General features: G+C 40.9%; 2 protein-coding genes across 9 annotated transcripts in view; one reads left to right on the top strand and one right to left on the bottom strand.

Moving 5' to 3' along the window:
* The window catches only part of APTX (aprataxin), a 19654-nt gene extending 14683 nt beyond the window's left edge, over positions 1–4971 (bottom strand). For 4 of the 5 annotated variants that reach the window (XM_012554355.2, XM_023727549.1, XM_023727551.1 and 1 more), the window contains exon 1: positions 3470–4971. The gene's annotated coding sequence lies outside the window, so the exon portion shown is untranslated. Of the gene's footprint in view, positions 1–3342 lie in introns of all 5 variants that reach the window. The other variant, XM_023727548.1, reaches the window with a different exon arrangement.
* A 9182-nt stretch (positions 4972–14153) lies between these two features.
* Positions 14154–24995, top strand: DNAJA1 (DnaJ heat shock protein family (Hsp40) member A1). Of its 4 annotated transcripts, XM_004391379.3 has the most exons (9): positions 14154–14291; positions 15410–15551; positions 15900–16077; positions 18460–18564; positions 19220–19447; positions 21769–21883; positions 23394–23509; positions 23828–23928; positions 24612–24995. In XM_004391379.3, exons 2-9 carry the CDS (start codon positions 15420–15422, stop codon positions 24828–24830), a joined length of 1194 nt encoding a protein of 397 aa, XP_004391436.2. In that variant the 5' UTR covers positions 14154–14291; positions 15410–15419; the 3' UTR covers positions 24831–24995. The 4 variants fall into 4 exon arrangements, with proteins under 4 accessions (XP_004391436.2, XP_023583312.1, XP_023583314.1 ...); XM_023727544.1 differs by lacking the exons at positions 14154–14291; positions 15410–15551 and having other exon boundaries at positions 16034–16077; positions 18460–19048; XM_023727546.1 differs by lacking the exons at positions 14154–14291; positions 15410–15551; positions 15900–16077 and adding an exon at positions 18970–19048 and having other exon boundaries at positions 16086–18564.
* The last annotated feature ends 986 nt before the right edge of the window (positions 24996–25981 follow it).

The raw sequence follows: 25981 nt of genomic DNA, 5'->3' as shown, positions 1-25981 counted from the left end.
GAGTGTGCTGTCACAGTATAGGGAGAGCAATTAGGGTCACATAACAATGTATGTATAAATTTTTGTACGGGAAACTAACTTGAAATGTAAACTCCATTTAAACTACATAAACAAAAAATAAAAAAAGATCTCATAACTGTGTTGAGAAGCTCAGACCTGATGCTGAGGGCAACAGCGAGATAGCAGAGATCTGAAAACAGGGAAATGACAAGACCAAGTGTGGTTTTTACTGGAAAACAATCTTTATGGCCACGTAGGGTTATCAGTAGAAGAGAAAGAAGCAAGAAATTCAGGAGAGAGTCATGAATAAATGCAGAAGAAAAGGGGATGGAAAGGAAGAAGAGTCAAGAGAAATCACAAAGATAGACTTAATTATTGACTGCATTTGGGAATGACAAAGGAGTAAAGGGAGATACCAAGATTTCTAATTTGGATGCTACCCATTAACTAAAATGAGGAAGACACAGGGATAGAGAGGTAGGGGATAGAGAAACAATTTCAGATTGAAACAGAATTACAGTAGTTTAAATTGCCTGTACAAGATCCCAGGGTCAACCTGGGATAGATACCTATGAAGCTCAGGAGAGAGGAACGTATATATTTGAGAGGCATCAACATGTTATTAGAGCTGAAGCAGAGAGAAGATGAGATCACCCAGGGAGGTGGAGCAGGAAATTATGGGCAGGGGCAGGGCTGGATCTTTGAAATGCCTCCCAAGACTCTTATCAAAGCTTAAGCTCTAACATCACCTCTCTAGAAAATGAAGCCTGTGGCCAATGAAGCACTTATCATGCCCTCTGTACAAGCTTTGTGTTCATAAGCAGAAGGAAAAGAAACCAGATTTTTAAAAATCAGAATTTCATTACCTTATGCAAAGACAAGATAATGTGAAGCAGAGTGAGCATATCACTGTTGAGGAGGTACAAATTCACAGGAATTGGAGTAGTCAGGAAAGGATTCTGGAAACTGCCCAGTTAGAGAGGGCCAGGAGCCAAAGGGACTAATACGGAAGAAAAGGAGTGGGAGGGAGCATTCAGCTTTAAAAGGCACAAATGACAGTGCAGATTATGCCAGGGCAGGCCACAGGTTGTGGGTGAAAAGCAGATATTAGCTGACTGAACCAGAGGAGCTATACCAGAGTAATAAAAAAAAATGGCAGAGGTGCTGAAAAAACACTAGGCTGAAAAAGTTTAGACTTAATATAATCAACAGGAGACTAATGTCAATTTTTGAGCTATACAGTAAAGTGAAATAACAGAATTCAAAGAATACTTTGCAAACAGCTGTGTGTACACAGGCTAAAGTGGAGAAATCTGGAGTCAGAGAGATTAGTCAGGGAGGCTGTTAATGTAATGTGGACCCAGGGAGAAGTCCAAAAGGCAGTTTCAGCAGGTCCTTGTGGAGGACTTAATGCAAAGAGCATGAGGAGTCAGCTGTAAATCTAAAACCATAAGCTTGAAGTCTCAATGATAATGGTTCTACAGGCAGGTCCCACTTTTAAATGCTATGTATTCAGATGGCATCTGTTTGCACTTGCTGGCAAGTGATGAGTGAGCAGAAACAGATTGGGAAGTGAAGTATGTGTTTATTATGTGGTGACTACTCATGCTGACAATCAAAGAAGCCAGGAGAGAATGCAGTTTAGGAGCAGGGGGAGGGTGGCTGAGAGCATGGCTGGCTGTCGCACGATAATAGGAATTACCTCTCCTGCACTCTACAAACACACATTCACATACTCTACTCTCTGCAAAGTTCTGAAGTCATGACGTCCCTATTTGCTATCGCCTGAGAAGTTGAAGCAGTAAATGCACAGTGCTTATGTGACCAACCTTAACCCTTTTAGGACCGGTGGTATATACAGATACCACTTACTTTTTTACTTCTGGGGTTCATTGGGAAGCTACTCTTCCACTGACAGTATATGCTGCTGGCAAGCAGGGCCCTATATTAACAGTTTGAAATTAAAAAAAAAACAGGCATGTGCTGCAAATTACTGTTTTTACAGGGTACTGTATGAGGTGGTACTGAATCATTGAATTTTTGGTAGGAAAAACATGAATTTTTCATTTGGTACACATATGTACCTCTGGACTCAGGGTAGAATTTGTGTTCACAAGGGGTACACATAGGTACCTCTGGACTCTTGAGGGTATACTTTGTGGAATGAGGCATAAAACAAAAACCGTACCATCTACCAAAAATTCAGATACACTCAATGATTCAGCATGCCCTCCGTTACCGAAAACACACGGTTATCAACGAAAAATTAAAACGAAAAATAATTGGGTCACGAAAGGGTTAAACTTCTTGGCCCATTTCAGCCTCCAGCTCCAACTTCCAGGAATGAAGCTTTTTAAAATATGGGGAGTGCAGAAAGATGAGTGCTCCTGACTCTTCAATAGAGACCCTCCAGTAAAACTCCATAAACTGTAAGCTCTGTAAGAGCAGAGATCATGCCCATTTTTGCTTATCATATATCCCCAGCACTTAATACAATATTTGGCATACAATAAGCATTTGATCAAAGAAGAAAGTTCATCCTCTGAGACTAAGTTAAAACCAAAACACCAAACCCGTTGGCACTGAGGTCAATTCCGACTCATAGCAATCCTATAGGGCAGAGTAGAACTGCCCCACAGGGTTTCCAAGGAGTGGCTGGTGGATTCGAACTCCTTATCTTTTGGTTAGTAGCTGAGCTCTTAACCACTGCACCACCAGGGCACCTTATTGATAGTGAAGGTAGGATGAAAGCAAGAGCTAAACAGCTCATGTAAAAAAAATCAGACAACACTGAGAGCGCAACTAAGGTGGAAGGGCACAAATCTGTACTGTCTACGCATATGAAAAAATCCTGTTTCTAAGTATTACACACGATTCCCAAAATAAGGTAAATTCCTAGAAGACTTCAAGCCTGGACCACATTAATTCCAAATGGAAATTATATTCCTGCCATATTGAACCTCTCACTGATATGTATGGGGAAAGGCTTGCTTCTTCCGGCCTTCCTATAAGGCCCGCTGAGAACGCTGTCATCTACAATGTGCAGCATCTCCTATGAAGAGCCCTCAAGGTAAGTTCGTTTCAGCGAGCGTTTCTGGAAGAAAACTCTGTGCTTCCCGACAAGCTGAGCCGCATCCTTCGGTAGGCCAGGGCCCACTCTCTTAATTAACGTTTTTTTTGCTTGTGTTGAGATCAAGCTAGGTGCAGGTGTCGGAGGCACACGTGAACAAACCAGAAGTGGAGCAGAGACCAACGAGAGCGCCCCCTGAAACACGGCCCACCGGCGCAGGAGGGAAGTGGGGAGCCGATAGACCTAAAGCCCGAGCATGGGGCAACGCCTACCGGGAAAGAAGCCTTGAGCGCGTTGATGAAGGAATATTACTCAAGGGCAGCAGCTGCCCGGCTTAAGGCCCCAAACTCGCGGCTTTTAACCGAGCTAGCAGAGGAGGTAGGCCGGCTACCGCCTTACCTTGAGACAACGGAGACTTACACCCTTACTTTATTCCATCCGTGCCTCACCGCTTCCGGCGCTGCGGGATGACGTCGCGAGACTGGCTGGGAAGTAGTCAATGACGTTACTATCGCCTCTCCAATGATTGAGTAAGAGGGTATTGCCCAATGCCGGAGTTGGAAATGTCCACTGTAAGCGGCCCTTCTGTGGGCATTGGGCCAAATGTGGCCACTGGCAGTTACCCAGGTGAGGACGAGCTTTCTCAGCATCTCTCTGCCCGAGGGCCGCTCCCTTGTTACCGCCTCTCAATCTCTGAATTGGGAGAGACTTCATGGAGCTGTCCCCTCTGTGTTTCTAGGCGGCCGTGCAGCCTCTCTGCACTCCTTCCGTGAGGCCATCTTTTCCGCTGCTAGTGCCTGCTGTAGCATTGCTTCCCCCTTTTCTAAGCCACAGTCGGCTTTCTCCCTTTGTTGGGAAGAGAGGACAGGAAGGGCGAGAGGCAGGGAAAACCTGCTAAGATTTTTTTTTAGTGCTGTCTTCGCCAAAAACTAAGGGGCAATTAGAAGAGAGAAGCAGGATGCTGGAATGAGATGTTTACTGATTTTTACAGTAATTCTAGGACTTTCCCTAAGAGTCATGTATTGCGATAATCCCAAGGCATTTTCGCAGATGGAAGAATTGCTACATCATGGGTGAAAGAATAGTTTATTGTTTTTCTCAAACGCAGTAGAAACTGAGCGTTAAAAAGCCACATTTCTTGATCAAGATGGATTATTGTTTTCTTCCATATAAAATCAGAGACTCAGCGGTATAATGCAAATATCAGAGCCATCAAGACAGAGAGTGGGAAGATCTTCCAGGAAACATGGAAGAGAGACTTGCTCTTGTTAGAAAAGGAGATGCAGGCTTAAATTAGGGTCACACCAGGAAGTAGGAGAGCACAAGAAGCATCTCTGCAGCCGCAGAGCTAGGCTTCATGGCAGTGGAATGTGGTTCACTGCTCAAAGTAATAAGCGGCAGCTCTGGTAACCTGGCCAGTTTTGTTGTTCGCTCAAAATAAAGCTTCTCTTTGTTTCTGCTTCTACCTGCCTTGCCTTTGTGTGTCCTGCATTCAAAGTTTGAATTGGATCATTCTAATTGGATTATTCACCCTATAATATGAAAAACTGGGCAGTTTCCACACGCAGCCTGTTAGGTCTAGCACATTGTCTATAGTACGTTGTGGTCAGGAAGCAGGATCACATGGCACAATGCATAGCTAAGGGCATGGCAGGCACTTAAGAATTTCCCAGACTCCACTACAGAACCATAGAAAATTTATCACAAACAAATAGAAATGAATAGAGGGATCTGCAGTGCTATCTAAGGCAGTGCCCCTCAAGTGTAGTTCCAAGACCGATACATTTATGACTGGTTGGCTTTGGCCAATGGCACATTGGCAAGCATGATGCAGGCAGAGGCTTGATAAGTGCTTACACATTGTGGCCTGACTTCTTGGGCTGCTCCCTCTCAGACCCCAGCTGCCATGCTCTAAGAAGCCCAGCTTAGCCACATGAAGAGGCTACATGAGGAAGAACTGAGGTCCCCACCAGCAGCCCAGCTGAGCTCCCAGCCAACAGCCAACGTTAATTTGCCAGCCATGTGAGTGAGCCACCTTGGAAGTGGACCCTTCAGCCCCAGTCAAGCCATCCCAGCAGACACCACATGGAACAGAGATGAGCTGTCCCTAGTAAGCCCTGTCCGAATTGCAGGATTTTGAGCAAATAAATTATTACTGTTACTTTAACCCACCAATTGTGGGAGCAGTTGTTACACAGCCTTAGATAACCTAAACATTTTCTTTACTTAAAAAAAAAAAAAAGGGTCATTGCTCCTTTTATGTGTCGGAATTCTTAAGACTGAAATGTTTGAACTTTGGAACAAGACTCAGCTTGCCCTAATACAAACACCACCTTATATATTTGTGAAAATATTAGTTTAATGTCTGTGCCCCGACTCATACGTAAACTCCGTGAGGGAAGGGATTATGTCTGTCATGGTCAACATTGATTCACTGACCTAGAAGAGACCCTGGCACACAGGAGGCCCTCAATCAATATTTTATAAATGAATGCCCACCATCTAGCTATACTAGTACCTCTGTTTGAGCAGGATAGTAATTCTTATGACCATTATTGTCATTAACAAACATTTATATACCGTTTACTATATGCCCGACACTCTTCTAAGTGCTTTACATGTATTTACTCATTTAGTCCTCACAATAACCCTATGAATTAGGTACTATTATTATCTCCTTTTGCAGATGAGGAAACTGAGGCACAGAAAGATTAAGTAAGTTGCTTTTAGCAGAGCCGGCATTCAAACTAAAGGAGTCAGACTCCTGAATGCACATTCTCAACTACTACACTGACTCTGTCCTAGGTCTGGCAGTGACATTGCTGTTTGGAGCAACAACAAAGTAAGGTTACACAACAGAAGATGACTAGCAAGGAGGGTGCTTCTGTCACAGCTGAGACTACGCATGTAGGAAGTTGCACATAGGGAGCAAGCTCCTGCTCCAAAATGCCAGAAGAAGAATGCGAGTTAGAAATGAGAGGCGGTGACACCCACCAGGAAGAAAGACCCTTACACCAGGTCCTACCCTCCAGATCTCTAAGTCTGGCTGCTAAAATGACTAAACCTCAACCTGTGGGCTCAACCACCCCAGGCTTCCAACAGGACTAAAAATCCCTGAGTCTTCACTTTACTCAACTCAGCACTGAGTCCCTCTTGTTGTTGGTGCCACTGTGACCTGTGGCTGAGCTTTCTGATGCTCCGCACAGAAACCAATGGCAAAGGCCCACCCTGACACACTCACCAGCCCTGCCTCTGCTCTGAGGGGCAGCCTGAATGTGGGAGTCTGAACCTAAGCCAAGAGCACTTTCAAGGTCACCTGCAGACTTGCCTCCCAGTTTCATGAGGGTGGTACTTTCTTGACCCAATAACACCACTCACACTACCAGCAAATGTGTACACACACACACACACATACACGCACGCAAATACCCCTGGCCTCACTACCACATTTGGAGAAGACATGAGAAATTGAACATAAAAATATTGAAATGGCAGTTTAACCCAAACATAGAAGAAATATTTCATAACTGTATTGTTTGATAGCTACAAAAGGAGTGCAGATTGGAGAGCAGGACTTCAGGTCCCGGTGATCAGGGAAGCCTTTCCAATGGGAGTCTTTCAACTGGGACTTCTTCATACGACATTCACTCAACAAACAGTTCTTGAGTACCTGCTGTATGTCAATGACTGTGCTAGACTCTGGAGATAAAATGTTGCTGTTAAGCCATGATCACCGAGACAGCCTGCCCCCTCTGAAGCATTGCTTTAACTGGTTGAATTCCATCAGGCTGTAAGAGGCATTCCTGTGAACTGGTCACCCTGTGGAAGATGCTGTCAAGCACACTGCTCCTCACATCACACAATGTTCTCTTCATAGGCATCGCTGGGAGACATTCCAATCTGATCTCAGTTCCAGGAATAGTTTTACTTCTCCAGAGTAACGGGTTTGTTTTTTATGTATGGGCACCATGAATTGTGGGACCAATGAGACTGTCAGCTTAAGAGACAAATTCATGACCCAGCAGTAGCATTTCTAGCCTCACTCCTGGCTCCCTTTCGTTTCTACCCATGTTTTTATTTATTCATTCTCCCCACTTTTAATTTATTCCATCTCGTTGTGTTTTTTAATATCCTTGGAAGTAGCCATGAACCCTTTCTCGAAGAAGACATGTCTTCAATGGGTTTATAATACAATATACATGTTACAGAAATGCTGTGATAGATGTGTGTCCACAGTGTGATTTGGGAATACAAGAAGGCCCTACAAATCAGTCAAGCAGAGTAGAGAAGACCTTGCATGAGAGTCATTGCTTAAACTGAAATTTTTGTTTTGTTTTGTTGAGGATATTGTAGTTTATTCACAGTGGCACAATTCTCAAACAAAATTAAATTGTTGCCGAGTGCAAGAAGAGACTAAAAATATCTTTCAGAATAGATTTTGATGTCATATCATGGTTCTATGGAACACCATAGAAACTGTTTGTAACAAATTAAAGCTACTTCCACAAGAGGTTTCTTTCAGCAATATTTTTCTGACAAAGATTATGGGGGGGAAAACAATTCATATCTGCATCAGAATTTATGTGTACAGAAGGAAATTCAGATGGAATCTCAATCTTAAATTAGAAGATATTTGATAAAGTGAGGTAAAAATTAATTATCTAGAAGATGTATATACACAAAATGTTGTCAACTGAATATTCAAATAAATAATACCAAACAGGATTTAAGAATTTAAATTATCTAGGTCAAGTGTCTCGGATTTGGAAGGTGTCTTAGTTATCTAGTGCTGCTATAACAGAACTACCGTAAGTGGATGGTTTTAACAAAGAGAAGTTTATTTCCTCACAGTAAAGTGGGCTAAAAGTCCAAATTCAGGGTGTCAGCTCCAGGGGAAGGCTTTCTGTCAGCCTTATCAATGTTCCCCCGGACTAGGATCTTCTCCATGCAGGGACCCCAAGTCCAAAGGACACGCTCTGCTCCCAGTACTGCTTTCTTGGTGGTATGAAGTCCCCAATTCTCTGCTTGCTTCCCTTACCTTTTATCTCTTGTAAGATAAAAAGTGATGCTGGCCACACCCCAGGGAAACTCATTTTACTTTAGATCAGGGATGTGAACTTAGTAAGGGTGTTACAATTCCACCCTAATCCTCTTTAACATAAAATTACAATCACAAAATGGAGGACAACCACACAATACTGGGAATCATGGCCCAGCAAAATTGATAGACACAATTTTTTGGAGGACATAATTCAATCCAGGAACGAAGGAATGTTAAAAATTCACTTAGTTCAATTTCACTCCTTCGCAGCAGTATTCTTCCCTAACTCATCATTTCACCTTTCGAAAATATCTCCAGTCTCGGAATCTCCCTTGATTGTGTGATTGCACGTGTGAGAACATAGAAGGAACAGCTGCTGACACATGGTTTTAAGTGTGCTGAATCAGCCGATTATTTTTAAATAAACTCAATTTATGTCCCCTCCCACCACCTTTTTTCTCCCTTTTCTAAGAAAGAGCTCTAGCAAAAATTCTATTGACAGACTGCATCCAGAGGACCTCAAGAAATAGGTCAGAATTTCATAGGTGAAGCATTCCACAATTTACAGAAAGTCAACAATAAATCTGTTTGCTGCCCGTCCTTTCACTCTTCAACAGTATGAAAAATTACAACCAACTTCCTTCAGGTTTAAAAAAATAAATAAAGGAAAGAAAGGTAAACCAGATGTATCCCATGACCTTTTTCAGCTCTCTCTGCCAGGCCTGGTGATTTAAAGGGAATACTCTTCTGTCTTTGCATTAGGGAAAATTGTTGACTTTTAACTTTGACTGACTGAAAGGAATTACTCTTTTTATCCCCTTTTCACATCTATTAAAAATGTTAAAACAAAAATAAAAACACTTAAAAGCAAAATTATCTGACAAGTGTTCACTGCTAAGAGGAAAGGCTATTCTGGACTCAGGTATTGGTCAATGTTTTAAATGTACCTGGGATTTGTTTTTTACCAGGCATGGTAAGACACACAGACTTGGAAGTGACTCTCATGCAAGAAGTAGTTTATTATATTCACAGTTCCCTGGGGAAAACAAAGCATGCCACAAGGCAGGGCCACACAGAGGGCTGAATCTGGGGACAAGGTAACAACAAGCTGGAATTGTAGGAGAGGACTTATGTATGGCAAGCAGGGTAGGCTTAGCTAGGTTTCATGGGCTTCCTGGGGTTTGGGAATTTTAAATAATTCTGCAGGCTCTGAGGGCATAGGGGCTGTCCCTAATTGTTAGGTACCTGGCCCCAGGACTATTAGGGCGGGTGCATAGTGGCCCAAGAGTGTGAGAACCCAGAAAGGGGAGTGGATAGAGAGTGGACTTAATCAGCTGCTCAAGAAGGGAAGTGATCAGCCTCCACCCAGGACTTTAAAATTGTCAAGACAACGTTTTCAAAAAAAACTATACAGGTAGTCCTAGACTTACAACAGCGTTCTAGTTCGATGACTCCATCGTAAATTTGTTTTGATGTAAGTCGAACACCTCTTTTTTTTTTTTTTTGCTTTCATTACTACTGCCTTTTATTATCATTATCTTTATAAATCCAGCCTTCATTTGTCTTTGGGGGTTGGCATGAGAATGATATAACAAATAACAATAACATAATAACATAGTAGCATAATAACATCAGCAGATTGCACACAGCAACATGTAGTACATATTACTGCAATATATAGTACATGTTACTAAGGGTAAGATGTACAAAAAAGAAAAACAGTCATAAGTGCGGTTCGTTGTAATTCAAATACGTCGCAAGTTGGGGACTACCTGTATTAAAGTTATTCTGACATCTCCTGCCAGCTGGGCACCAACACACTGAATTGTGTAGAGCTAGGCCAAGTGTGTCAGAACTCTCCAGCTATCAGTTGGAGAGCTCATAAACACACAGGTTCATTCAGAATGGATTTTTGGAAACCTTTTATTATGGACATCTTCAAACCTATACACACAAGTAGAAAGAATGGTTTAACTGACTCCCATATAGCCATCACACAGCTTCAACAGTTGTAAACATTTTCCAGTCGTTTCATCTATATCCCACTAACACTTTCTATGGATTTTTTAAAAAACACTATGCGTTCTCACTCCTAACACAATTAAACAATAATATCTTCATGTCTTCTAATAATATCCAGTCCATATTAAAATTTCCCCAGTGATCGAAAAATGTCTTTTTACATTGTTTCCTCAAATCAGGATGCAAACAAGGTCAAACATTGCATTGGACTATTATGTCTCTTGGAACCTTTTATTCTGTAGCAATCTCCCTTTCATTCCTGCCCCCCTTTTTTTTACCTCTTCTATTTATTTGTAACATGGGTCATTTGACCTGCGGAATGTCCTGTATTCTGCATTTGGCCAATTGCTTCTTCGCCGTGTCATTTTACTTGTTCGCCACCTCACATTTCCTATAAACTGGTATTTAGATCTAGAGGCCTGATTATCTTCAAGTTCAATTTTTAAGGCAAGAATATTTCACAGAATGAAGCTAAGATTGATCTGTGGGTTTAAATGGCATCAGTCTGATTCCTCCATTTGTAACCCATGCCCAATAGCTTCAGGACCATTAATAATCCTTGCCTAGAGCCATTATTTGAGGGTTATGAAAATGATGGTTTTCTAATTTCATCACTCCTATATTCAAGACCTAGCACTCTTCTAGAAAGAAAAGTTTTCTCTCAGCAACTATATTTCTCTGAAATAGTTCTTAAAGTTAGGATAAATTCTTGATTCTTTCCATTGATTTATCAATTTTCAGAATAATGAGCTTTTGTCCTAGCTAACCAAAAGGTTGGAGGTTTGAGTCTACCCAGAGGCATGTCAGAAGAAAGGCTTGGCAATCTACCTCCCAACCCTGTGGAACACAGTGCTACTCAGACACATATGGGCTTGCCATGAGTCAGAATCGACTCAAGAGCAACTGCTAACTGCTGTTGGGGGTGACAAGTTACTAGTTCAAAGCTTGAATTGGGAGGGGGAGTTTTATTTTCTAAGTTTAATGTTTAGCACGTACTACATTTACATGCATTAAGAAATCAAAAGTTCTAAAAAAGATACTGTGACATGTCTCCCTCTCACCTGTCCCCTCCCCCAGCACCTAGCTCTCTCCACAGGCAACCATATTATAAGCTTTTGTGTATCCTTCAGAATTATCCTATGCACATTCAAATAAGTATACATTTTTTTCTTTTTTTTAACCAACTTTTATGTCCACTATTTTATTCATTTAATGTATGAGCTTGCACATTTTAGAAGGATTTTCTGTATCAGGTTTCATTGTCTTCTTTATTTTGGTGGTCTCGAGAAGCTATCTTCATGTTTGCACCACACTTGCATCTTTCTCAAAATTGTGGGAATTTCCATTGGGTCTCTGAGGCAGAAAGAAACATGAAACATGGCAATATGTTTTGTGGAAACTCCTGGGTGAAGTGATTTGATATACATCATTGTTGTTGTTAGGTGCTGTCGAGTTGTTTCCAACTCATAAGGACCCTACGTACAACAGAACAAAATACTGCCCAATCCTGTGCCATCCTCACAATGATTGCTATGTTTGAGCCCATTGTTGAAGCCACTGTGTCAATCCATCTTAAGAGTCTTCTTCTTTTAGGCTGACCCTCTACTTTACTAAGCGTAACATCCTTCTCCAGGGACTGGTTCCTCCTGACAGCATGTCTAAACTTCGTGAGATGAGGTCTCACCATCCTCGCTTCTAAAGAGCATTCTGGCTGTACTTCTTCCAAGACATCATACAATGCTTATTTCATATGCTTAATCAAAGTTAGGTTCACCAATGCATAATTCATCTTCCAGTAAAGTAGGAACTTTGGGACTACAATTGCTCTGTAACACATGAACCCTATTATTTACTGTTCTTTTATTGTTTATGCCCATTTTATGCCTTCACACTTGCTAGTCTCTCTGCCTGGTATACCCATCTGTATGTTGTATGGCTCGCCTCCCCTACTCAGCACTCCAATACGCTTCCTTTACTAGCATTTATCACACTGAACTCTCTTTGATGTCTCTTACTGTGTGGTGAGTTCCTAGAGGGCAGGAACCATGACTCAGGAGATTTTTGTATTACCAGGCCCTAGCACACTGCCAAGGAGCCCTGGTGGTGCAACAGTTAAGCGCTCAGCTGCTACCTAAAAGGTTGGCAGTTCAAATCCACCCAGCCCCTCCACGAAGAAAGACCTGGCGATCTGCTTTTGAAAAGATTACAGCCAAGAAAACCCTATAGGGCAGTTCTACTCTGTCACATGGGGTCGCTATGAGTCACAATTTATTGAATAGCATCAAAACCAAAAAAAACCAAACCCATTGCCATCTAGTCGATACCGACTCATAGCAATCCGACAGAGTAGAACTGCCCCATAGGGTTTCCAAGAAGTGGCTGGTAGATTCAAACTGCTGACCTTTTGGTTAGCAGCGAGCTCTTAACCACTGTGTAACCCAGGCTCCAACAACAGCACACTACCTGGCAATATTATTACATTTTTACTTAAGTGTTGGTTTAAAGGAAAAAAAACTATATACCTCAGATGACACTTGAGAAGGTAACATCTAAGACTGGAAAATTAGTTGTTTTTCAGGGAGAGCAAAAAGTACACAGAAGTGAAAAAGTGCATTTGGGGAACTGCTGATAGCTCGGGTGACTGGGGTGCACAGTTTACATAAACAGGGAGAGAAGGCTGAAAAGGTAGGCAGGGACATGCTTCCAGGGTAAGTTCAAAAAGACACCCAGTCTGGAAGATGTTTCCCAACTTGCCCTGAAGCCTTACCTCCAGCTACTCCAGCCTCCTTAGCGCTACCTATATCCAATTCCTTGCGGTTTCTAAGACATCATACTCTTCCACACCTCTAAAGCCTTCCTTTGTGCTTTGTCCTTTGTCCTTTGCTGGCAACGCTCTTCTCCCTTCTTCAAAACTTAGCTCAACTGTCACTTTCCCAGGAAAGTTTTCCTTGCTCCATCAGTCTAATATAGACACCTCCTCCCCTGCTGACCTCTCTCATGCTGTTATAGTTCACTGATATGTCTGGCTCCCTCACGAAAGTCTAAGTGTTGTGGACCAGGCTTCTTCACCTTTGCATCTTCAGTGCTAGACATCCATCATGTTTGTTATGCTACTCTAAGGAAGACGGACCCCTATTTTCCATTATGCCCTCCTCCCAACATTTGAAAGCACGTGAGCTCACTTTGTAGACTGTAGGTCCAAGTTCACATAATACTGGAACTTGAAATGTAGGTAAAAGAATTTAAAAAATTTTTTACATTAAGTCACTCTTGGAGGTACTGCATCCCCAGCTAGCCAAACCAGGTGAAAGCCTTGCCAGAGAAGGGTTCAAGGCTCTTAGGTTACGCCAAGGCATTCTAAACGTTTCCCTGTTTAGCACACTCTCCTGAGCTCAACTTGTAGGAAACAGACAGCACCGCCCAAGGCGGGGACCTGGACTTGCACAAAGAGCTCTTCCAACCTCCCAGTTTGGTGAGTTACGAGGTCTTGTACTGTGCGTGAAAAAGAGCAAGATCCAAGGTCTCCGGCCCTGCCTCGCTCAGCATTTCTTGCTGAGCAGGTTCCCATAACCTCGCAGGGCTCCGGAACTAAACCGGTTGAAGATGCCGAAAAAGACAAATAAGGCGCCAGTAGGGAGGAGGGGCTGGAGGCCTTTGTTCTGAGAGGTTTCTATTCCGCAGACAGCATCCGCCAGGGGCCCTGCTCCCAAGCGCTCCCCGTCCCCTACGAGCGGCGGCAGCCGCCTCACAGATTTGGAAACTCCGAGCAGTCTCGGAACTGCAGCGCAGCCTGGACGATCCCTGCTTCCGCCCGAGACTTCCGCATCCCGAGCCCGCCGGGTGAAGGAAGGCGCTCTAGAAGGTTCCAGGAGCTCCCGGGCTTACTGCCACCCCCAACAAGGCCTTTCGGCACAGCCCCTTCCACCCCGAGCGCCCCCGCGCCGTTGCCCAGGTAACCGAGGGGGGGTGGCAGCGGCCAGGAGGGGCGGGACTTCCGGCGAGTGACGCGCCGGGGCTCGGCTACAAAAGACGGCTGCGGCGCGCAAGGGGGAACTTTCCAGAACGCTCGGTTAGAGGTGGTGGAGTGGTGGCTGCCCGAACTGCGCACAGCGACGCGCTCCTTGCCGCTCCCCCACACCAGCCTTGGTCCGCTCAACTGTGAGTTTCAGCCCTCGCGCTTCCCCTTGTCTCCGCCTGGCGCCATTGGTGGCGCCGGGATTCCGGATGGAGCCGCGGGCGGGAGGCGGTTGGCTCCGCGTGGGCGAGAGGGTTGTCGGTTCCCGTATCCACGATTCCCTATTTGGAGGGCTGGTGTGTGACCCGGTAATCTATCCCCGGCTCGCAGTGAATGGGTCCAAAATCATCTTGAATTCCCCCACTCCTTATCCAGTCTGAGGACCCCAAGGAGGCGCCGCCTTCCTGCTCCTCTGTCCGCGCCCCCGCGGCCCCCACCCCCGTCCGCAGTGGCTCGGGGTGGGCGGCCCAAAGCGCACGCGCAGAGGGAGGCAGGGGGCGAGGGGCTGCGGGAGGAGCTTGCAGCTTTCGTTTCTTTCTCCCCACCCTCTCTTTGTTGAGGGCTGGGCTTCGCTCTGCGCTCCTTCGATTCTTGGTGGGCGGGAGAAAGGAAGGAAACCTTAACGGTCGGCGCCAAATGCAGGGAGAAACCTGGCGAGATGTAAAGTACCCTGGCTTTTGGGGCGAGAGGGTTCGACGGTGGAAGCGGAGGAGCTGTAAACCCTGTGATTGAGAAACATCCCTAAGGACTGGGGGGAAGGGAGCTGTCTGTCTGGAGCTGGTGTTCCTGATCCTTTATGTAAACCAGTTCCCTGCCCCCACCCCAATTGTGCCCAGATGTCTTTCTGGGGAGTATATAGCGTTATCAGACTTATCAAAGACAATGATAATGTGAGAACCGATGGACTGAACCTATTTGTGCTCCTTTTTATTGTGACTGGCTGTACCACCTCTGGGGAAGGAAAACAAGCAGTCCAGATGATAATATGTTAGTACCGATGCTTTAGTGTGGGACAGTGGGAACCAACTGGTAGAAGGAGGCTTTTGAATTATTTTCTAGTAATTACTAGTTTATAGTTAGTTTGTTAGAGTCTGTGGCTGAATTATCACAGTAATTGTTACCTTTACTGTGAACTTTAGGTATGGAGGTGTGGTGTTCTTCTCATCAGATTTGGCAAAAGACCCATTTCTGTCTTAACTCTGATTTGATTGATTAAAACCACAAGTTGAAAGTCGGTTAAAAATGGCATTTTCTATTTCAGGCTGTAGAAAATGGTGAAAGAGACCACTTACTATGATGTTTTGGGGGTAAAACCCAGTGCCACCCAGGAAGAGTTGAAAAAAGCTTATAGGAAGCTGGCCTTGAAGTACCACCCTGATAAGAATCCAAATGAAGGCGAGAAGGCAAGTAGTACACCCTTAAACATATCTGAATAGTTCTTTCCCAGGTGTCTAGTGTTTATAGTACCACCTAAAATAGACTATATCTAAATGGCAGAACGACCCCTGGTGGCATGATAGTTAAGCGCTGGGCTGCTAATCGAAAGAAAGGTCAGCAGTTTGAACCCCGCACCCACCAGAGGCTGAATGGGAGAAAAGATCTGGCAGTCTGCTCCTGTAAAGATTACAGCCTAGGAAACTATGGGGCAGGTTGCTATGAGTTGGAATCGACTCGACAGCACACCAGCACCATGGCTATGCTTTGTAACAGTTTTGTTTTAAAAAATGAAATTTATTCTTTTTCTCAAACAGTTCAAACAAATTTCTCAAGCTTATGAAGTGCTCTCTGATGCAAAGAAAAGAGAATTATATGACAAAGGAGGAGAACAGGCCATCAAAGAGGGTGGAGCAGGTGGTGGTTTTGGCTCCCCCATGGACATCTTTGATATGTTTTTTGGAGGTGGTGGAAGGATGCAGAGAGAAAGGAGAGGTAAGACAACCACATGCAGCAAATTAAAGTAGCCATTGCTCAAAACAAATTTTTGAGAAAGCGTGAATTTTAAATGCTTGTTAACGTTGGTATAATATTGACTATGGTGTAGTTTAGATTGAGATTTGACAACAAAATGTTTTTAAAAAAATAGCTAAATCAATTAAGTGGTAACAAATGAGTGTTTTAAAGCTCTTGCACATATCATGATTAATCAGACATTAAGGGAACAAAATAATAGCAACATAATTTCCAGAGTTCTTTTTGACAGGTATTACTGGATTCATAGCAACCCAGTGCTAAATACTGTAGCCTCTTCAATCAAAGGTGATCTGGAGTAAACTTTCTCAAGGTCATACTGCCACTCAACTGTAGAGCCAGGATTGGAACACAGGTTCATTTTCTCCAAATAGCCTGCTACCTGTAATCTTGCATCAGCTTTATTATACCAAAATACGTGCATTTAATATTTAGCAGAAATGTATGTGCAGGCAGTAGAAATATTGTTCACTTCCGTACAGCGTTCTGGTCAGGAGAAGTCAAGTGTCACCTTGTTCCTTGTATGTTTTATACAAACAAGGGCTAATGAGTAGAGGCCAGCTTTAGAACAAATGGGCAAGCCATTAAATTTCACTTCAAGCTTTTTAAGAAGTTGTTGACTCGGTTCTCCATAAAAGATCTTCAAGAAAGCAGTATGTTTTTATTTATTTTTAAGGACTGTACCTTAAAAAGAAAACAATCTAATCAAACTCAGTTGCTCACTAAATTGTTACGATGACTTGTCCCATAGAAAAATAGTGGTGGTTTTTTATTTTTATTTTTTTTTATAAATATGGGATTGGTGTAACAGTTAACACTGGCAGTTTCTTCTTTGTGGCCTAAATCAATGGGAGGTTGCTTTTTGCCTTCTTAGTGTGAGACCAGTTGGACCAGAAAATACGTGCTTCATTAAACTCCAGAAACGTTATTTTTCTTTTCTTCTACTCTAGACTCTATAAAAGTTAAAGTGAGAAGGGCAATTTTCATCATGCCCGAACTAACTACATAGGGTTGTGTTTATGATACAGAACGCAAGAGTGGAGCTAAGAGAAGGATATATAGTAAATGGTATGTAGCACCTCATTGGAAACTAAAGTGTTTACTATACGTGTGCAGAAAGGGGTCTGAAAGCTTTCAGTTAGGCATAAGGTAGTACTGTTTTGTGGTGGATAAAGTCCTTGTTGGGAAGACTACTAGCTGGGAACTTATTAACTAACCATTGGCAGGTGACTAGGTTTGCAGCCTTAGTGTCCTTATATGATCTGCACAGTGAAATATGGCAGTCCTTTGTAGGTACTGACCATGTGGCTCTTTAAATTTAGATAAACTGAAAATAAAAAATTTAGTTCTCAGTCACGGTAGCCTAGCCACATTTTAGTGGCTGCTGTATTGGGCAGCAGAGATATAAAACATTTCCATCATTACAGAAAATTCTGTTGGACAGCAATACTATAAAGAACGTGAGAACCTAACTTTTAAGCAACTAGCGTTGGCCAATCAGTATTTTTTTGCTGCTGTTGTTGATTCAGGAAGGAATAGGAGTTTATATGCTTCAGTGGCAACTCAGTAAATACAACAGCCACATCCCTGGTTAATAATGATTAGTAGGCTTTTATTATGTTGAGAAAATTTGGATGACGTTAATTGGCCATATTGTTCCATACCATGCTGTCTTAGTTACCTAGTGCTGCTATATAACAAATACTACAAGTGAATGGCCTATACAAACATTTATTTTCTCTTCACAGTTTAGGGGGCTAGAAGTCTGAAGTCAAGGCACCAGCTTTAGGGGAAGGTTTTCTCTCTGTTGGCTTTGGATGAAAGTCCTTGTTTCTCTTTCTGCTCTTAGGCGATCTTTATGTGTCTCGGCATCTATCTTACCCATCTCTGCTCTGCTTAAGAGATTGACTCAAGATACACACCACACTAATCTGCCTTATTAACATAACAAAGACAACCTATTCCCAAATGGGATTATAACCATAGGCATAGAGGTTAAGGTGTACAACAGTTTGGGGGACATAATTCAGTCCATAACACATACTAAGTGAAAGGTTCAAAGAATATGTTGGGACAGGAATGCAGGTTTGGATTGATTTATGTGAAATGTGTCCATTTAAATAACGTTGGTTTTCTTGAGTGGTTTTGCAGGTAATTTTTTTTATTACAATCATATAACAGTTTGAAGATTGATGTGATAACGTGACATTCTTTGTATGTAAATAGGTGTTCAGTAAATGTACCCTCTGTAGTTCATCTTTTATTCTTCACCATTTTTATAATGCCTTGAACACAGAAAAGATGCAGCACTTAAGATTATTAATGAGCAATATTTTGTTTTAGGAAAAAACGTTGTGCATCAACTCTCAGTAACATTAGAAGATTTATATAATGGTGCGACAAGAAAACTAGCTCTGCAAAAGAATGTGATTTGTGACAAATGTGAAGGTATGGTCTTTCTAACATCTTAATGTATTAGCTGAAAACTCTGGATATATAAAGCTTCCAAATGTATATTACCCAAATCGTGGAGTAAAAATATGGAGAAAACCACATGACCCTACTACCTAAAGAAAATCAGCAGAATTTAGCATTTCTCTGTGAGTGTATTATAAATGTATTTGGGACCCAGCTAATTAGGTTTTTTTTTTCCCCTCAATGTTCAAAGAGCACTTTCCTATCTAATATTTAAGAAACATTTTAATGGCTTCATAATCTATAATATGTCTCTTTTTGGGCACTTGTTTCATTTATAGACAAATGCTGGCTGTGAACCTCTAAGCTTTTTTATAAATAAAGGTTACTTTATATCTTGTAGACTTACAAACTCTTTAAAATGTTCTGATCTCACAGATGAAGTGGTTCTAAATTCAAGATTCTAAAATGACTCCTTGGGAAGACCAGCAGTCAAGATGTTTGTAGATATTTGAAGGTGATTGTGGCTGTATTTTATCAAAAAAGACTGGATTGTAGATTCTTAGAGTAGTGTTCTATCAGATCTTGAAAATCTTAAAGAATAGTGTTCAGGAATGGTCTTAAGTATTCATTATTGGATTCACTATTAAATTTATACATAATGTCATTTTCTTTGTGAACTATTTAGGCCGAGGTGGTAAGAAAGGAGCAGTAGAGTGCTGTCCTAATTGCCGAGGTACTGGAATGCAAATACGAATTCATCAGATAGGACCTGGAATGGTTCAGCAAATTCAGTCTGTGTGCATGGAGTGCCAGGGCCATGGGGAACGGATCAGCCCTAAAGATAGATGTAAAAGTTGCAACGGAAGGAAGATCGTTCGAGAGAAGAAGATTTTAGAAGTTCACATTGACAAAGGTGAGTTTGAGCCGTTTCTCGTTCTGAAATCTTGAGTGCTACAGGGTGTTTATTAGTGCATTGCATTTTATAGTTCATATGATCCTGTCACCCAGAGATAGTGCTTAGCTACTTGGTAAATAATAAAAGGAACATATTTGGGATCTACTTGGTAAATAATAAAAGGGACATATTTGGGATCTCCCCAGTTAACAGAATCATTTTTCTGACATTCTGACATGGTGGCACTGTAAATGATTGAATAGTGTTCCCGTTATACAGCTATACCAAACCTAATACATTCTCTCTGGTTAAAAATCCTTCCACCCCCCCCCCCTTTTTTTTTAAAATAGCAATTAAACTCTTTGTATACATTCTTAACTTTCTCACGAATTAACTAGATTAAGGGATATATGCATACTTTTTAGGGGTTTTTGGAGGGAGGCTTTCTGTTAGTTGATTAGTTTTGTCACTTTCTAAAAACATTTAAAAAATGTATTACAGGAATACCTGTTCATTGTAGAAGTTTTAGAAAATTTATGTAATCCCAAAGAAAAATAAAATCCATATTCTGTTACTCTGCATAATCGATACTGTGATACCTCCTGACCTTGCTATTTTAAAATTGTTATATTGTATATTATTTGGAACTGTTAACATCACAGTATGTTTCCATATTAATACATATTTCTTCATTAACTGGCTGCAGTAGTATTCTACCATGTGAATTAAGCTGGTCCCCCTCCCCTATTTTTCCTTAAGAATCATAAATTGAGAAGTAAGTTTTCTTTCTTGGCCAGTTATTGAATTCAGCAAGTCTGTTTATCCCCTTAATTGGCCCATGTTTAGTGGGACATGTATTTTGAATTTTTTTTTCCTACTGGTAGTCCCTCTTGCTACCAACAGCATGTACTTAGGAGGGCATTGGTTGCAAGAGAAGACATTTATGCTGTGTTTGCCCATACTTTTTGAACAACCAGCAAAACCTAGCTGAGTTTAATTGCTTCACCAGTGTGACAAGACAGTTACTTTGTCTTGTATGTGATTGAAGACATAGTATGTTTAATTTGGTTGTGTGTGATATTGTAGTTGCCTTTTTAAGTCTGTAGTTTTTTAGAGGTACATACTGAACTATTGGGATAAATTGATAGTCTGGGTTTTGCTTCATAGTAACTTACGGGGGAATGTGGGTGGAAGTATCATAAACGAAATAAGAATAGTCTTGAGTTGATTGCTGCAGAATCTAGATATATGGAGGTTCATTATACTGTTGTCTGGTTTTATACAGGTTTAATAATTTCCATAATAAACAATAAAAGTTGCTTTTGCCTAGGCAGTTTTAATGATTGGTTTAGGAAATAATGAGAGCGTACTGCTACAATGTAATGATCTGCAAACATAGGTTTTCTTAAGTTTGAAGTGATGCCCAAGCTATTGCTGAACTATTGCAGGACAGAGGTTTGTGTGGTGGAATCTCATTAAAATGTGTTGGTCTTTAAAAAATTTTTTTCACTATTGGAAGATACTCCTCTCTATGTACTTTTTACATTAACTTCATGGACTAAGGGAGTGTCAAGCAGTGATTATCCTTTGTTTTGTTTTTAAAGGGGACTAAACTGAACAGTTAACAAAAAGATGTATTAATTTAAAAGTTTTTCAATGGTTGAAGAGTTACTGTAAATGTTAATTGATGAAGAAAAAAGCAAACTCGTTGCCATCGCGTCAGTTCCTACTCATAGCAACCCTATACGACAGAGTAGAACTGCCCCATAGGGCTTCCAGGGAGCAGTTGGTGGATTCGAATTGGTTACGTTTTGGTTAGCAGCCGAGTGCTTAACCACTGTGCCACCGGGGCTCCGTGTTGATGAAGGTTTCCTCTATATGATTACCACTAGTATAATATGTAGAAGAAAATGTAGATTTATGCCACTGTTGTCCTTCACAAACAATTTGATGTAGGTTCTAATATATAAGGAGTGAGGTGGAATTCTAGTTAACATTAGTCATAATACTTGGCATTTTATTTAATCCTCACAACAGTCATAATGGGGTTGGTCTCTGGGGAAAGTGGAGGCTTAGGAAGGTTGTGCAGCTTGCCTCCTGGGGTAATCCAGCTAGTAAATAGCAGCTCTGTGATTTGAAGCCAGGTCTGTTGGTCTCTAGAGTTTGTGCTCTCTCGTACAATATGCTTCTCAGTAGGAAAGTGAGTTGATCTAACCAAGTAGCCATTTTTAACCATTTATTTTTTATGTACATGCAAACATGCATCTGTGTGTCATAGTAGATTTTGTGATTCCGAGTACAATTAGAAGTTCAATAACAAAATTAATCTTTGTTTTTAGGCATGAAAGATGGCCAGAAAATAACATTCCACGGTGAAGGAGACCAAGAGCCAGGACTGGAGCCAGGAGATATTATCATTGTTTTAGATCAGAAGGACCATGCTGTTTTTACTAGGTAAAAAGTCAACCTGTGTTGCATGTTTGGGTTGGTTGTTTTTAATTTTAATGAGCTTATTATTACTTTTAGAACTTATATCCTGGAAGTACCCTGGAAAAGCATGAGAATTAGGCTATGGATAATGTATTTTGTTGTTTGTCTTAATGGTTGTTAACCATTAAGTTTTGATTATATACTTGTTTTAAAGCAGGCTGTAAAAGATAGGATCCGATGTTAGCTTTTGGTCTCAAAGAAAATTGTTGCCTAATCTGGGACTGAAAGGGTATGCTTCGATCAGGAAATGTTTTGTAGCTTTTATTAGTAATAAATAGGCAGGCAGCAGGTGGGCTGGGGGAAAACATCCCTAGACAAAACTTTGCCCTCGATCTTTGCATAGGCAGTTATTTTGAAGTAAGTACTCTAAAGCTTTCGCCAGTTTCCAATTGAGTTCATGATAAACTGGATTGCTTTTAGTTGTAAATACGTACCATCCAAAACCAATCTCTTTAAGAAACTTCAGATTGCACCCAACTTTATATATAAAAATTCAGGTCCATTGCTGTGTCGTATTTAATACTGATTTTATGGTGAACTTAACACTGAAGCACAAACGATTGATGGTTAACAATGAATGTGTTGAATATATATCCATGGCTAATTTCAAAACATATTGGACTGGAGGTAGAGTTCCAATAAACGTCTTGGCAATGTCATCTAGAAGGAATTGTATATATCGATTATGTCTATTTTCAATTAGTTACAATGGAAACATTTCTCAAGTCTTAAAAATAATAGGAAATGATATCAAGTTCAGGATTGTGGTGCTATCATTAGAGGTGAGTGCTTGAGTTTTTCTGGGAAGCATTGTGCCTGTCTTAAAGATATTTTAGTTACGTGGATTGGAAAAGAGGAAAGTCTAAGCAGGAGGAGGGAGTGGGCTGTTATTAAAAGTAAACGATTTTGTTGAGTTATAAAATGCCAGTCATCATATTACAGGGTTGCTGTGAATCAACCTGAAGGCAACGGACAACAACAAATCAGTTATCTCACGAACATCAGTAAATCTTTACTGTCTCTTGAAACTGGTCATATCCTAGAATCTAAATAATCCCAGATCCAGCCCAGGTCTGTCCAACTGTTAAACAATAATGCCCTCTAACAGTAGTTTTTTTTTTTTTTTTTGAATTGTCTTTTAGTCTCATTCTTGTGAGAATTTTTTTTTTTCCTTTCTGTGAGAAAATAGATTTAAAATTAGGTAATGAGGCAATTTAGGGATGGTAAGTGGTAGAGGCTGCCTATAGAGTGTGTGGAAGGATTCTGAAGCCTTGTCCTAGAAACAGGGCTGGCAAGTTCCATGTGTCTGCTGCTCCCCGCTCTCAGCTCTGTCATTCTTAGAATGGGGAAAGGAGAGAGTCTTTGTGAAAGACACCATTGATGTTAAAGAAGAAAACAGAATTGCTTGCTATGGGCCTTCTGATCATTGATGATTTAAAAGATGTAAATATGTGCCATATTTACATTGATACAGACGAGGAGAAGACCTTTTCATGTGTATGGACATACAGCTGGTTGAAGCATTGTGTGGCTTCCAAAAGCCAATATCCACTCTTGACAACCGAACCATAGTCATCACTTCTCATCCAGGTATGATAACTAGACTAGCTCCACTTTCTAGTCTAGAATTTTCTTTTCATTGTCTGCTGATAGCTCAGTAGTACAGGCACTTGGAGAAAACTGATGTTCTTCCTTCATTACATACCCACCCATGTAGGCTGAGCTGAAGTCATGTGGTCTTGGCTGGTTTTTGTTTTGGCATCCCCTAGAAAACCCATAAATGAAAGGTTACAAAATTGCTTTAGCTCATAAATTTGTTCTTATCAATGAACTAGGATGTTGTCTATTTGTCCCACCTCCTAAAAATCTGGCCATACTTAAGGAAGAACTTTGCTTCAATGTTTTTAGGTCAGATTGTCAAGCATGAAGATATCAAATGTGTGCTAAATGAAGGCATGCCAATTTATCGTAGACCATATGAAAAGGGGCGCCTAATCATAGAATTTAAGGTAAGCTATAAAGTAGCCTGTGAATACTTGAGAACAGTTAACTTACTAAAATCTGGTACAGAATTACATTTTTCTGAATGCCAAGAAACACTAAAAATTTATTGTGTTCTTCCTTGTCCAGGAAGAAATACTCTGATCTAATACTACTCTTGCTTTGTTGAGCGTTCTTTAGTAACAAGTTGGGGTTGGATTTGTTTGCATCATTGGCTGGCTATTTAAAGCGTCGGGGCTGGGAGTGTCTTAAATTGATCTTATTTCAGGATCTTAAAATACTTAAAATAACTATTGTGGATTTTTGGGCAAAATACTATGATAGTTTGTTGATACATTAAAAATGTTTTTTAGTAAGGATGGATTATCTTTTTAAATAAGTTTAACTGTTAAAAAGGATCAGAATATTTTCAGATGGGTTTTTGTATTTTAAAAAAAAAGTATTTGCTGAATAGAATAGAGGTTGTTTAGGTGCAATTTTACTAGGATCACAAAAAAAAAAAAAAAACCTGTGTCATAAGACTTAAAAACTCTAGTTCAGAACGCCAAGTGCTGTGCCTTTTAGAACATATATACTAACCTGACCTGGGACTGGTAGATTCCCCTAAAGGTATATGTTGGATATGTGTTTTTCTTGGGAAAATGAGTCCATAGTAATTTGTCTACGGAGCTAATGATGAAATCTTCTGTAGGTTAACTTTCCTGAGAATGGCTTTCTCTCTCCTGATAAACTCTCTTTGCTGGAAAAACTCCTACCTGCAAGGAAGGAAGTAGAAGAGACTGATGAAATGGATCAGGTAGAACTGGTGGACTTTGATCCAAACCAGGAAAGACGACGCCATTACAATGGAGAAGCATATGAGGATGATGACCATCACCCCAGAGGTGGGGTTCAGTGTCAGACCTCTTAATGGGGGCCACTGAATAATGCTCACTGCTGGCATTTTATATGCAGTAGTGAATAAGTGAAGGACTGCAATCATAATATGCTCACTACTTGCTATTGTTTTGTTTTAATGTTCAACTATAGTAGTGTTTTAAAGTTACATGAAGAATAAACTCAAATATAAAAGCTCTGACTTTGCCCTGTATGTACGATGACGTCAGTGTGCAAGATAAAGTTTAATACTTGTAAAGACTACTTTTGGTTTTTAAAAAAGAAAAAATCCCCCCCTAGTGTTTGTTGGGGCATACCTTGTAATTGTTTTCGGCTGTGCACATGGAATAGCTTAGACTGAAATGCTAGGTATGTGTGTTGACTTCAGTGTATGACCCTTAATTGTTAAGCTGTGAAATTAAAACTACTTAACTGGCAACCAAAAGAAAATCTTAATTTCTAGGGAAGCGTTGGTTTGTATAGTTATTTGTATTACGTGGGATTCATTGTGATGACTGCATTTATTCTGTTGCCTCAACTGTTACTTGAAGATGGCACAATATATAATTTAGCCTGTGATATCAGTGGTGGAAATGATACCTTCGTAAAGAAGGGGTTTATCATCCTGTACTGCTTCTTGAGGTCTTACACTTTTAGAATTGCATTCTATTTGGCTGTGCTATCTTTATATATATATATATATATATATATATATATATAGTATATAGTATATAAAAAAGTTGATCAGTCCTGGGTTTTTTTGTGTTTTTTTTTTTTTTTAACTCCCTCTCTTTGGACCATGACAAGCCCCAAAGTAGGGACTTCAGGAGTTGAGTAACTTCGAAGGCAAAGTGAAGATACCTTTACATGGAGGAGAAGTAATTTGCATGTATGAGAAATGAAAGGTGTTCTTAGGTATGTTACAGGCTTACTTTAAACCATTTAACTTATGCTCCAAAGTAACTGTAATGATGGTAGTATAGCAAATTATGATGAATAGCTTTAATTGTATGTTTAAAAGTCAGCATATGTTGACACGCTTAAATCTGGATATTAGAATTTAGGCAATTCTTGATATGTATGAATTTCTTCTTAATACACTGATTACAAAGCATTTCCAATGTGTGTCACTACAGGCTTTTTTTTTTTCCAGCTCAAAGCCTTGGCTTTTCTCTAATTAAGATA

Source organism: Trichechus manatus, unplaced genomic scaffold (assembly GCF_000243295.1).
Source record: "Trichechus manatus latirostris isolate Lorelei unplaced genomic scaffold, TriManLat1.0 scaffold00016, whole genome shotgun sequence".
NCBI classification, from domain to species: Eukaryota; Metazoa; Chordata; class Mammalia; order Sirenia; family Trichechidae; genus Trichechus; species Trichechus manatus.
The sequence above is the reverse complement of the archived record's forward strand: the minus strand, read 5'-3'. Positions and strand labels throughout refer to the sequence as shown.